The sequence below is a fragment of the Carassius carassius genome, chromosome 30, assembly GCF_963082965.1.
Source record: "Carassius carassius chromosome 30, fCarCar2.1, whole genome shotgun sequence".
NCBI lineage: Eukaryota > Metazoa > Chordata > Actinopteri > Cypriniformes > Cyprinidae > Carassius > Carassius carassius.
In genome coordinates, this window is record NC_081784.1 from 25,289,046 (window position 1) to 25,304,218 (window position 15,173).

The 15,173-nt window shown below is 36.8% G+C and overlaps 1 protein-coding gene across 2 annotated transcripts in view; it reads right to left on the minus strand.

The window, feature by feature from the left end:
- LOC132110964 (calcium uptake protein 1, mitochondrial) overlaps positions 1-15,173 on the minus strand; it is a 71,188-nt gene that overhangs the window by 39,317 nt on the left and 16,698 nt on the right. For both annotated transcript variants that reach the window (XM_059518115.1, XM_059518113.1), the window contains exons 3-4: positions 13,253-13,439; positions 3,746-3,908 (exon numbers count right to left, since the gene is read on the minus strand). In XM_059518115.1, coding sequence (XP_059374098.1) covers positions 3,746-3,908; positions 13,253-13,439 — 350 coding nt within the window. The remainder of the gene's footprint in view (positions 1-3,745; positions 3,909-13,252; positions 13,440-15,173) is intronic.

Below are 15,173 nucleotides of genomic sequence, written 5' to 3' on the forward strand. Positions count from 1 at the left end.
CTATGTACTGTACACAGTGGAATTGGCAACTGTGTAAATGTAGACGCAATGTAAGTTTACAAATAAAAGCCTCTTCCAAATGAATAAATGTTAATATAATGTAATGAACAAACGTAACGAAATTTACTGTTTTAGTATTTCTGTAGAGCAAAGTCATAATGGTATGGTGTGGTATGGATGATGTAGAGATTTTGGGGGTCAAACGCGCTCTGGGACGATTAAGATTGCCTAGTGTGAGCACACATTCTCCTGCATCCCGCACACACACAAGTCTCTACCAGCCCAACAAAAGTTTGATCGTTGCACAGCACTAATTATATCATGTTTTTTTTTATTTTTTTTATAAACTTTCACTTTCACTCAGATTGTTATAATTTAATTTGCCTTAAATTAGAAAAATGCAAAATAGAAGCATTTAGTGGTCTCAGACTTTTGGATAGAAAACAATTTATGTGCAGTCACAGATGTGCGACAATCAGACTCAGAATTGAATCTGTTTTATAATACAAGTTTAACTTTTTTACTTGTTTAATTCAAAAATTATATAATGTGGAAGTGTTTGATGTCAGACTTATCATTTCTTTGTTAAAAAATAAAAGTTTGTTTCGGTTCACCAATAAATAAAGACATAAAAATATCAAGTGAGGTAAAGATCTTTTCTGTAGTAATGTTCACGGTCTCTTTCTAATAACTGCATTAGGCTGCATTAATAATCGCATTATCAATGGCTCAAGCCATTGGAATTAGCAACAGAGGGGTGAGAATATTAGTATATTCCAATATTAGAAATATTAGTCCTACACGCAAGAGCATTTTATGAACAAAAACCTGACAAATGTCTTGAAACACATCATCTGAACAATGTCTTGAGGTGTGGGGACTGTAGTATAATTGGAATAACTGACTCTGGTCCATTGAATTATTAGACAATAAAGCACACCTGTGTGTGCATTACTAGCAAAAAATAATAATAATAATAATTAATGTCGATACTTACTATGGGATATAGTGGGATAATTACTTATAAAGACTGTGGATAAAATTTTGATCACATCGCCAACCACAAGGAATGCGTGCAGTAAAAAGAAAAGACATTAGGCGCTGGACAAAAAGAGAGCAGGAGAGAGAGATTAAAAGCTGTGGAGGTGTGTCGGGGTCTCGGAGGACTGCTGAGGTGGGCTGTACGGACACAGAGCCATCAAAAGGAGATAACAGACCCCATTAAAACGAACATTACACCCAGTTCTACTGCTTCCAAGTGAACAGTGAATACTTTCATTTAGTGACTGCAGTAAAATTTGGCCTTAAAGTGCTAAATTAAGTGGGTATTTTTTAGCATTCACTTTGCTTTAATAGTGGCCGTTTTTCTTTGCATGGTCTTACTGACAACCCTGTTATTAAAGCGCATCTGAATGTACTGCATTACAGAAGAGCACAAGCTGTATATAACAAATATGTGTCAAATATATGAAATGGAGAATAAGATTTGAGAGCTGCAGAGGAGAGAATGATTTTAAGTACAAGTAAAGTCACCTGCATTTACATAGCACTTCATATAATATTGATTGTTTCAAAGCAGCTTCAAAGTAATACACAGAAAAATTATTCAAATAGGAGATAAATGTGGGCTAACCAAGATAAAAATTATTTGTATTTATTTTTTAAGTTTGGTCATACTTTAGTTTGGTGACCAATTCTTAGTTAACTAACTCTTAACTATGACTATGGGAGGACTTAAGAGATCAATATTAAGGTCATGCAGAATAAGACATTAATTTCTGCTTTATAAGTACTGATAAACAGACAATATTCTAGTAATATGCATGCTAAGCAGCAAATAGTTAATAGTGTTTATTTTAAGTTACCAATGTTTATTTTACCTTATTATATTTTAACAAATGTATGTTTGTATACCATTAATGATAAATCAATGAATATAAAAGACTTTTTCATTTAAGATTTTTTTTCTAGAAATATAAAAAAGAAATATTTTTTAAGAAATTATAATAATTGATCATGCCGACTATTTAATGAGGCTTTTTTTTCATCATGATATCAATATTTCACCACCCAGTAATTCCAAAATTATTGAACTTAATATCAATATTTAAAAAATTGTATTCAGAAATTAAAAACATGTTCAGGGGGTGGTGTTGGCGCACTGGATAAGACACATGCCTTTGGTGTGAGAGACCCGGGTTCAAATCCACTGTGTGACACCAATGTGTCCCTGAGCAAGACACTTAACCCCTAGTTGCTCCAGAGGCGTGCGACCTCTGACATATGTGGCAATTGTAAGTCGCTTTGGATAAAAGCGTCAGCTCAATGAATAAATGTAAATGTAAATCATAGACAAGCCATTATGTATGGATCATATTTAACTAATCAATTCAGACCAAAAATTATCAAGTCAATGATCTGAGTAATGGCCACTATTCTGTGCTGTTCCTCATTCAGAACTGTAATATGACAGAACACTATAATTATAGTACATGAGTAATATAGACAACTTTAACTGTTTCGTTCTGTAGTAGCTTTAATCACTACAAATGGTTATTCATGAAAAACAAACTGCAAGGAGGTTCTTCAAAAGTAGAAATCTTCTATTTGTGATCCACTGGGGTATCATCCAATTTACTAAAATGTACTGTCCAAAATGACAAATGTATTATGAAGACCGGTCTGAAATGCTGAACTGAAAGTGTAGATGCAATCACACGTGCAAATACACACATTTGCAGCCATCAGCAGTTCTATCAGTTATGCATGGCCAGTGATCACACTTCACTGTGGAATCCCCTCCTTTAAAAGCCTCTGCTCGGTTTGCCATCACTTTACATGCAACTGCTGTTTTCCTGGCTCAGCTGTCATGGACTTTGGTATCATGTGAGGGGTGGATTAGAAAACAGGGCCCGGTTGCATAAAGCACCTTAAGTGTAATTTTCCCTTAAGATTGCCCTTAAGTTTCCCTTACACTAAAAGGCATTGCATAAAATATCCCTTAAATGTTACTTAATGGTTTTTTTTAGGTTAAACGTCATAAACCATAAGAATTTCTCTTAAGTATCCCTTAAAACCCATGTGTTGCATAAAGCCCGTTAACTGTCATTTTCCTAAGGATAACATGGGTTGGAAAATGTCACCTTAAAGGAAAACGCCACCGTTTTTCCAGTGATAACTATAATGTATGGCGTAAGAGCACTTCGCAGCACTTCGAAAATTGTAACCGTCTTTAAATAGAGAATACATGGGAGTGTTAGGAAGCTTCTAAATTCATCCCTGTTTGGATCCTAAGGAATGAATGGTGCTAAGCTAAATGCTAGCATAGTGGTACCGCGTGCCGGTATGCATCAACTCGTCTAATCTGAGGGAAGAACATATTGGAATATGGAAAAACGGTGGCATTTTCCTTTAAGTGTTAGCCTACACTAAAGTCTTCTACAAGACATGATCGGCCACTTTATATGTTAAACAGCTTTTAATTTATGCATTTATTCACACATAAACATTGATCACATACAGCACATAATTAGCTTAAACGTGAGTGTACGTCACACTCGATGACAAATATTTATACCATAATATTTTATTCCTGAATTTTCCTACATATTACCTGGAGATGACTTGAAAAACGCATATAAATATATTGCTGCAATTGTTTGATGTGGCCAATTGGAATATTCAATTCTGAATTTTGCACAACCTTGGCAAAAAAAAAAAAAAAAAGAGAGAGACTGAAACTCACTCTCTGGCTGTTTCTCATTGGGTGTGATAGAGCGCACGAAGTCCTGTGGAGTCATGTAAACCTCCGCGTCTCCGTGCTCACTGATGATCTTCAGGGTGGCAAAGTAGCGAAATATCTTGTCTGGGGTGGAGTAAGCTCTGATCCGATTCTCATACTCCATCACCTGTATTACACACACACAGAAAAACACACTTACAGTCAATATCAATGCTGGGAAGTAACTACTTAACTTTTGTCTATATACTAAATTAACAAAATTTGTACTAGTGTGACAGGAGTTCAGGTGTTTTTTAAAACTGTGTAGTTTTACAGTGACAAGCTACTTTACTCAAGTAGCGTTGTAGCATAAACAAACACTATTACCATCATTGCATTGGTGTGCTGTGTTTACCCTTGTATAAAGTCCATATTAATGAATCATTGTGTGTAAATGATCAGGTACAGAAAATGATTCACCAATTCAATTGGTAAATTGTTGGGTAATTGCCAATTAGGAACTCAATATGAAATTGAAGTAATGGTCAGTGTGTCAGAAGTGCCTGAAGCTTTATTAAGAGCTGGGTCGAGGTTTGAGGTCCTGAATATATATGTAGTCCTAAAATACCTAAGGCAGTCAATGCACTCTGTGTCCAACCTAGTAACACCTGCGGTTATTTTCTGAGTAGGCAACAGTCATTAGTGGAAAAGAAGCTGTGAAATGTAATACATTAGCGAAATCTGCAACCTTTATAGTACTTTGTGATCAAATTAATTTTATATAAGAAAATATTGAATAAATAATATAATAATAAAATCTAATAAAGCATTCTAGATAGCTATAGCCTGCCAAGGCTGGACATTTACTTAACTAAATCTAACCCTCTGATCATTGCAATAGCTTGTCATTATGGCTGTCATAACAGCAACTATGGCAAAACAGCAGACAGTTTTGTTTTGAGTTATGAATCAAGATCAGCCTAAAAGTTATTAACAGCCTACGGTGATATGGCATGTATTAATTGAAAAATCATCCATTGCAGGTTGTGTGTCTCTTATTGTGATGGGTGTGTCTTTATTTTTTGGTCAAAGAACATCAAAATAAGCAGTAATAGAGGTCAGTGTCATCATTCTCATCCAGCCTTTGATGATGCTTCCTTTTCCACTATCTGGACGTCTTTAGCAAATGCCCATTTTGCAAGTGACTTATTATTCAGGCTACTGTAGGCTAATTAACACATTTTTCTAAGCTAATTGAGTGTCAGTTTGTGTGCAACTATTAGTCAACAGAAGTGACTGTAGTTGCAAGATGAGGTGATGACAATTTGGAGTTTAGGATATTGCCTGAATGCCTGCAGTAAGTGAGGCTTGTACTGAGAAACTGTACTTGTCAATCAATCCCTGAATTTCCTGAGGTCACTGCACACCACTGCTAACTTTTTTTATTTATACTTGTGTCAGATGAACATACTTGGTCACTGCATTGGGCATCACCATTATTTCAGGATTTAGCACCATAAGTATTGTCTTTTTAAGATGCTAGGTCAAGAAACACGTGTAGAGACCCTTGCCTTATGTTTTATTTAGTTGCTCTATATTTTACTCTTAACACACTCCAATACTAAAGGTTGAGGGATGTTGACCGCTACTAAAAAGATGTTCGAAAAGATGTCTCAGTGGGTTTTTGTCCATATAATAGATGATGTATTGGAAGTCCACTGACTTTCAATACATGAAAAAAAAAATTGTCAAAAACATTCCTCAAAATATCATCTTTTGTGTTCCACATAAGAAAGCAAGACAGAGTCTGACGTTTCTGACATTTTTCCCCCAAATTCTTAATCTGTGTATTTAAAAGACCCTAACTCATACGATTTACAGATTTTGCATAATATATAGTAGAGAAGTACACATATTCTGATGGAGAGTGTTTTACTGAGTTAATTGCTCACATAAACCTGACAGAAAACAAGACATACACAGATTGTCATGACAACTGCACAGCGATTTCATTTACACAGAACCAAAGCCTAAAATCTAAACTCTACTTTCTTGTTGCTGCCTTGCAAGTATTGATACTTTCTTCAGGAAATGCAGGAATTGAGTTTAACTGGTTTTGAATCCATTCAGATGACCTCCGGGTCTGGCGGTAGCACTTTTAGCATAGATCATTAAATCTGATTAGACTGTTAGCATCTCGCTCAAAAATGACAAAAGAGTTTCTATATTTATCCTATTTAAAACTTGACTCTTCTGTAGTTACATCATGTATTAGGACCGACAGAAAATGAAAAGTTGTGATTTTCTAGGCTGATGTGGCTAGGAACTATACTCTCATTCTGGCGTAATAATCAAGGAACTTTGTTGCCATTATGCCATACCATGGGTGCACCAGGCGCAGTGATATTAGGCAGCGCCTGGAAATAGATCATTGAATCGGATTAGAACGTTAGCATCTCACTCTTAAATTCTCGAAAATAGTCCCCAGCATCTCTGCTATTGCTGCAACTTCATAAACTAGCTGGGGATTATTTTCGATAATTTTAGAGTGAGATGCTAACGTTCTAATCCGATATAATGATCTATGCTAAGCTAAGCTAAAAGTGCTTCCGCCAGACCCGTAGATCGCTGAATGGATTTGAAAACAGTAAAACGTCAACTGTTTAACTCTAGGGGTGTAGGAAAATTAGACTATTTTCAAAAAAAGTGGAGTGTTCCTTTAAAGTGATGGTGTATGACATGTATGATTTTGAAATATTAAAGGTCGCGATTACATGAGTTCACATTTACAGAGAGGTAAATTTCACATTATACAATAAACACTCTTCCAGCACATGAGCACTTGCTGTGTCACAGTAAAAGCTGAAAAAACTGACGGCAGCTCAAATGTCTTTAAAATAATAATAGAACAATTTGATGCATGCTGTCTGTCTAATGAGAGCAAATGTACGCAACATTCACAGAGGGAGCTCTTTACATCACTAACTGCCATCTGATTGAATCATTCATACAGAAAGAGGCTGAGTGTGTGTGTGGTCATGTGTCACGGCTCTTGCTCTGTCTCGGATGGAAACACAGTGCATCAGAATCAGACATGTTGGCATCGAACTGGCACCCACAGTGGGCTGGCCGTGATGCCAGATGACATTGGCACACCAATGAGGGGTACAGAGAAAATGCACAAGCACCATAATACCCTAATGCCAAACATCACACACACTTTCCTTGATCTTTTGAGAGTTCACTGTACTATAAAAACGTTGTATGTTTCAAAACTAATGAAATAACTTGTTAAGCAAATGTAATTTCGTATGTTACTGCAAATTCTCCACAAAGGTTTCAACACATTGTGTCATGAAAACATTATTATGCACAAAGGATACATGGGTTGCTGCCTTGGCTAAAACAAGGTTTTATGATTAGGAGGCAGCAGACATATACCACTACTGTTAAACAGCAGAACTAATAATATAAGAGTAAAATGCTGTTAAGTTTGTCTGCTAAATTGGTTAACCTAATGCTGTTTCTGACTGTGTAGTACCTGTGACACAAGTGGCTGAAGTTTAGGAAAGTGCGAGACTAGTCAACTAGTTGACTAAATGGAGCAGCAGCTGCTAGTCGACATTGGAATTACTAGTCGTAATAAATGGTTATGTAAATTTTAACTGTAGTTTTTACAGTGTATTCTATAAATTTAAAATGTAAATGTGATCCTTTGGTACTCTACATATTAAGTAAAGCTCAAGTGTGTCATTTGTGCACCAAATGGAGCATCAACAATAGTTTTCAAATGGGTTTCCAGACCAATTTCCCATCTAACAGATGCCCCTGAACCTGTAGCCACTGGAGCAACTGTGGCTGTGTCGGCCAGGCCAGTTGCTCAAAAACAAAAAAACAAAAAACAGAGTAATGTTTTAATAGTTCACAGTGACACAATGTTCACACTCCTCAGGGGAATCACCAATGATTGGTTTACTGATTGTTTTATCTCTGAATATTCAGATAAAAACACTATAGCCATCTTAATGTTAACATAACATTATACAATTGAAAAAATTGCTGCATGAATTAATTAACAGTCCCAACTAATTTTATTTGAGCTGTTAACAAAGCTATAATCCAAAGTGTATTTCGGACAAAGGAAAAAATAATAATTAACGAAAATACCAATAAAGCTAAAAATCGAAGTACATCTCAAACAAAGCGATTAAACGAAGTGATACTCATTCTGAAAGAAACTGTTCTTTTAAGTTAACTCATACAAGATGGGAGTTTTGAATGAGGTATGTTTTTGTTCATGCGGACAGGGACGACAAAAGGGACAGGGATGAGATAGAATGATTGGCACTCGTGAAAAAGCATTTGCTTATTCGTTTTTTTTATTTCTCATAATATTCCAATTTCAGAATGCTTTAAAAAGATTACCAATGTGACACTTTAAAATGACTTTGATGGGGACACTCAAAATGACACGATAAATCTGGAAGCATACCGAAACACAACACAAAACATATGTTAACAAAATACACAGTGGGATTGATTCATGAAATATGAGCAGAATAAATGATATATAGAGATTAATAGATGTAAATTAGGGGTGTTCATGTATTCGTGCCAAACGGTCACGGTACAGACATCACGGTTCAGTTCATGCAGTCAGACAATGAATACAGTCAGTCATTGGCGATCAAATGAAAAGGGGGTGTGTGGTAATGCAATGCTAACTGCACAACAGGAAAGAGCAGAAGAGGAGATGATCTGCGCACCAACTCAAACCAAAAACGGTGAGTTCAGTTGGCATGCAAGAGCTCCAAGAACCGCCTGCTTGTTTCAAATCAGAAGCGTGGAAGGTTTCTGGCTTTTGAGATAAACCGGTCTACCGACCATAAATTGGAAAAAAATTTATTTTTTGTTTTATTTTGGCCGATTTCTTTTCCCGAAATTGCACACAAACTGCATTGCAATCATTTCCCAAAATGTAATTTGTGTGGAAATATTACAAAGTCTGCAAACAGGACACTAAGAGGCCAGAGATGCATAAGACAGTCGCAAAGAGGAGACAATGCAGTGTCTCTGTTTGCAATGCGCAAAAGGAAGAAAGAATGTATCTCTGGGGGGAACTTACCATCTTCAGAAAAGTTTTGATCGCTTTTTTTTTTCCACTTACCTCCGTATAATGCATATTAAATTAGTGTTTATAAGAGTTCCTCACTACAGAACACAAGATCCAGGGGGCATGGTTGGATCCAGACCCAACTCCTCCCACCTTACATATACCTAAACCTACCTGTCTCCACTCCCTGATTCCTTAACCCACCCATCTCCAACCCTAAACCTTCCAATCTCCACGCCCTAGATGTGGATCCAACCAGTAAGGGGCTACTGGTTTAGTGCAGCTGCTTTGTTTACAGTAGTAACCAAGGAAATGCTGTATCGCTGCTGTTTCATTAGCACCACCTGCTGTCAGAGAGTGAATCAGCATTTTCATTCATTCAATCTGCTGTTTTTGTTTTGTGCATGTCTTATGTAGCACTACTGTCTGTTCAAAATAAATGAAAAAGATCTATTTCTTGTTTTACCGAACTTGTATCGAACCGTGAGCCCAAAACCGAGGTACGTACTGACCTGTGACTTCTGTGTACCGTTACACCCCTAATGCAAACATTAAGATAGAATAGACATTTTTGGATTAGGTAGTTAATATATGAACATTATATTTGCTATTTTTAGTAGCACCACAAATATGGTTACAATGGTATATGTTATGAGGATATACAGGTATAGAGTCCTCAGATGTTACACAGAAATTCGTTTGCGGTTTATTTTAATACTGTATCCATATTTCAGTGAATAACTACATTCCACCATTTTTCTCAGCTTATAATGAAATGTGATGATTAGGTTCAAACAAAAGGGTCTGAACAACTGCCACCGCAACCACAACCGCTCCTGCATCTTGCTATTTTAGGACACAGAGCAGCAAAAATAAATCAACCTGATAAATGTGGTCCTTTTTTAAAGAATGCATACACAAAAACAACCACAAGACATCTCCTAAGTAACCATGTCGACACATTCTACAGTAGAGCTTCTGTTTCAAGGAAATATGTTCTACACTCAGGTCAGTTTGTATTGCACCAAACAGTTCTGTGAATATATTTTTTAGATACTGTAAAGAAATGGATTTTTTGTCTTTCTATTGAAAGTCAAATGCCCTTTCTTGTTTCAAAATGTTTATGAAGAATAAACAATCCATATGAATCGAGTGGTTAAATCCAAGTCTTCATATGATGAACAAATATTTAGAATTTTTAAACGTAATTAAAATTGGGGGTGGTATTGGCGTAGTGGATAAGACACATGCCTTTGGTGTGAGAGACCTGGGTTTGAATCCACTGTGAGACACCAATGTGTCCCTGAGCAAGACACTTAACCCCTAGTTGCTCCAGAGGCGTGCGACCTCTGACATATATAGCAATTGTAAGTCGCTTTGGATAAAAGCGTCAGCTAAATGTAAAATGTAAATGTAAATTTGATCAACACACTAGTGTTGTCAAAAGTATTTTGGTACCAAGTCAAAAAAAATTGTTTTTTAACATAACGATACCAGCCTTTCCACAGTACTGGTAGTACTGCACTTTTGCGAATAGTTTCGCTAGAACCAAGAAAATAAAAATACGATGTAAATAAGAGATTCACTGTGCTGTACAGTCAGATTTTTTTTTTTTTATAACGGGAATTTTCAGCATGTGTCATGGCTGAACTGAAATGATCTGCTTCATTGATTATAATGGAGGGTCTTTGCTCACTTTCTGTGTATAACCCATTCATAATTTGAATAAGTTTTATTTTTTTAAGCTAAGTACATACTGCAGTTTCAGGAGTGATGTTTAACATCGTGATAACAATAGCAACGGATGATACAAAACCAATCTGATGTGTCAGAATAGATCTGTGCATTATGTCTTGCAGTGCAAAATGCAAAAATGCTGTAATGGGTTTCTTTGCCATTTTATTACTTTCATTTAAACTTTTTAATACAATTGAACACTATTTGAAGGCTGCATTCTAATGTTTTAACATATTTATTTATTGAATTATTAATAGCATTGCAATACTTTGTGCTATGGTACCAAAATTGGTACGGAGAACCATAGGATGTTACTGGTATTGGTACATACTACTGATGTACTAATGTAGGTATTTTGACCACTACAACATACATCCATACAGTGGGGAAAATAAGTATTTAGTCAGCCACCAATTGTGCAAGTTCTCCCATTTAAAAAGATGAGAGAGGCCTGTAATTTTCATCATAGGTACACTTCAACTATGAGAGACAAAATGTAAAAAAAAAAAAAAAAAATCCATAAAATCACATTGTAGGATTTTTAATGAATTTATTTGCTAATTAAGGTGGAAAATAAGTATTTGGTCATCTACAAACAAGCAAGATTTCTGGCCCTCACAGATCTGTAACAAGTTCTTTAAGAGGCTCCTCTGTCCTTCACTTGTTATCAGTATAAAAGACACCTGTCCACAACCTCAAACAGTCACACTCCAAACTCCACTATGGCCGAGACTAAAGAGCTGTCAAAGGACACCAAAAACAAAATTGTAGACCTGCACCAGGCTGGGAAGACTGAATCTGCAATAGGTAAGCAGCTTGGTGTGAAGAAATCAACTGTGGGAGCAATTATTAGGAAATGGAAGACATACAAGACCAATGATAATCTCCCTCGATCTGGGGCTCCACACAAGATCTCAAAATGACCACAAGAACGGTGAGCAAAAATCTCAGAACCACACAGGGGGACCTAGTGAATGACCTGCAGAGAGCTGGGACCAAAGTGACAAAGGCTACCATAAGTAACACACTACGCCGCCAGGGACTCAAATCCTGCAGTGCCAGACGTGTGCCCCTGCTTGAGACAGAACATGTCTGAAGTTTGCTAGAGAGCATTTGGATGATCCAGAAGAGGATTGGGACAATGTCATATGGTCAGATGAAACCAAAATAGAACTTTTTTTGTAAAAACTCAACTTGTCGTGTTTGGAGGAGAAAGAATGCTGAGTTGCATCCAAAGAACACCATACCTACTGTGAAGCATGAGGGTGGAAACATCGTGGTTTGGGGCTGTTTTTCTGCAAAGGGACCTGGACAACTGATCCGTGTAAAGGAAAGAATGAATGGGGCCATGTATCGTGAGATTTTGAGTGGAAACCTCCTTCCATCAGCAAGGGCCATGAAGATGAAACATGGCTGGGTCTTTCAGCATGACAATGATCCCAAACACACTGCCTGGGTAATGAAGAAGTGGCTTTGTAAGAAGCATTTCAAGGTCCTGGAGTGGCCTAGCCAGTCTCCAGATCTCGACCCCATAGAAAATCTTTGGAGGGAGTTGAAAATCTGTGTTGCCCAAAAACATCACTGCTCTAGAGGAGATCTGCATGGAGGAATGAGCCAAAATACCAGCAACAGTGTGTGAAAACCTTGTGAAGACTTACAGAAAAGTCTTCGCCATTTGTTGTCATCGCCAACAAAGGGTATATATCAAAGTATTGAGATAAACTTTCGTTATTAACCAAATACTTATTTTCCACCTTAATTTGCAAATAAATTCATAAAAAATCCTACAATGTGATTTTATGGATTTTTTTTTACATTTTGTCTCTCATAGTTGAAGTGTACCTATGATGAAAATTACAGGCCTCTCTCGTTTTAAATGGGAGAACCTGTACAATTGGTGGCTGACTAAATACTAAACAAATTTTCCCCACTGTACATGGAGCACATCAAATATGGTAATAGAAGTTCAAACATACTTGACTGAAATGCAAGAACAAAAATCATTGGTTCTCTGCATCATTTTTGGGTGAACCTTTTAATTTCATTTTCATTTATTTATTAAGCACTTTTAAATACAATAAATGTTTGGATTAAATAACTCATTTTTTGGCTGAAACAGTGGTTTAACCAAATTTTAAGTAATTTCAGAGCAAATAAACAAATATCAAAATAGAACACTGTCAAAAGGCTGAAAAATATGTATTTGCATTCCTACTCACATTGGTTATGAAATGCATTATTACTCAGAACATCAAAGTATATTATGAAAAGGCCTTTTTTTATGTGCCCCATTTAAAAGGGAAAAAATAACTTCGGAGAAAAACAACAGTGTCATTCATTTCTCTCATCCTTTCTACTCTTTCCCTTTAATCAGCAAGTCCCGCACTTGCCTGTCCCAGATGCTGCTTTAATATCACATTTTCTCCACAGTTAATGTCAGCTGCAATTTATTAACTTTGCTATTGTCGCTCTGCCACGTTCCCACTGGTGTCATATCATATGAAACCCAATTCAGAAATATGGAGGTGGATTTCATGACTTTGGATTTGCATGTTGATTAGATGTGAGAGGTCCACATTTCATCTGCACATGGTGAAGCCAGATGAATTCATCAGATAATGGCTGGATGACACTGGCCTCATCATGATGCGATTGAGATGAAGTGCATGTGCATTGATCACCTTGCGGTCACGGAAGCCGACTCTCTGTTTCTTTTTCTTCCCTTCTGTGCCTGCCTCGTCTTCCTCCTCCCTGCTACTCGTCTTGAGAGCACCGTTTGACCCCGCCTCCTCCTCTATATCCTTCAAAAACTCCTCCTCCTTCATCTGCTCCTCATGCTTGACTGAAGATCCCGCCTCTGCATATGCTCTGCCAATCAGAAGAGAGCATGCAGATCAGTCACACTAAAAAATATACAGCAGTATATTTGCTGTAAACCGCCTGTAAAATGTTTGGAATTATTACAATTTTGAAATGTTTCCGAAAGAAGTCTCTTATACTCACCAAGGATGCTTTTATTTGATGAAAACCATAATGTAAAATATTATTACAATTTACAAGAATCGTTTTCTATTTTAAAATGTAATTTATTCCGGTGATGTAAAGCTGAATCTTCAGCATCATTACTCCAGTTGTAAGTGTCACATGATCTTTCAGAAATCATTCTAATATGCTTATCTATTAGATCTACCAAACTGTGTACAATTTTTGTAACGTTGTTTCAATCAGACCTACAGTTTCTGGTGGGGGACGATGTAACGAAAAGCCCATAGATTACTTTAAAAATCAACACAAACCATATATAGATATGCTGTGTTGGCTTGGTTCAGTTAGTAATCACATAGCAATGTGCTAAAAAAAACTACTCTGAACTCTTTAGCAACATCCTGACAATCGTTCTTTCAAAAAATGTAGTTTACTCATCATTACACATAAGAACCAACATTGTCAATGTGTATTTATCTCTAGAGGTGTGCCTCATACTGAAGGTCAATATAGAGGAGGGCAATATCTTCAGGACAAAAAGTAGTAATTTGAAAACAGGCCTGCCGTTGTGTTGATGGGATCGATAAAATTAGGTTTGTTCAATAATTCAATATAATCAGAAACAGAGAAAATAACTGCACAGACTGAGAATCGAAATAGCACCTCGTCCCATAACCCCTTCATTCTATAGATCAGGTCCCAGATGCATTTCTCTATATTGCTGACATATCAGCTCCTTTATACACACACACACACACACACACACACTGCACGGGCCTTCGCCAAGATTGCAGATGAATCTCTGCAGATATAGGCTCTAAGGACACTTACGTTAAAGGTGAAGTGTCATTTTTTTCATGTTACAATACTTTCTCCTATCCCAGTTTAATATGCAGACAGCGATATGTAAGCCATTCTGCCTCTTTTTTAATAAAATCTTACTAAACAAACATTTTATGGTGTTATTTATATGGACAATTACTTTTTTGTAAAAAAACAAACAAACAAACACACACACACACACACACACACACACACACACACACACACACACACACACACACACAAACACATATTCACAGTACAGACCAAAAGTTTGGACACACCTTTTCGTTCAAAGAGTTTTCTTTATTTTTTTTATGACTATGAAAATTGTAGATTCACACTGAAGGCATCAAAACTATGAATTAACACATGTGGAATTATATATGGAATTATATACATAACAAAAAAGTGTGAAACAACTGAAAATATGTCATATTCTAGGTTCTTCAAAGTAGCCACCTTTTGCTTTGATTACTGCTTTGCACACTCTTGGCATTCTCTTGATGAGCTTCAAGAGGTAGTCACCTGAAATGGTCTTCCAACAGTCTTGAAGGAGTTCCCCGAGAGATGCTTAGCACTTTTTGGCCCTTTTGCCTTCAGTCTGCGGTCCAGCTCACCCCTAAACCATCTCGATTGGGTTCAGTTCCGGTGACTGTGGAGGCCAGGTCATCTGGCGCAGCACCCCATCACTCTCCTTCTTGGTCAAATAGCCCTTACACAGCCTGGAGGTGTGTTTGGGATCATTGTCCTGTTGAAAAATAAATGATGGTCCAACTAAACGCAAACCGGATG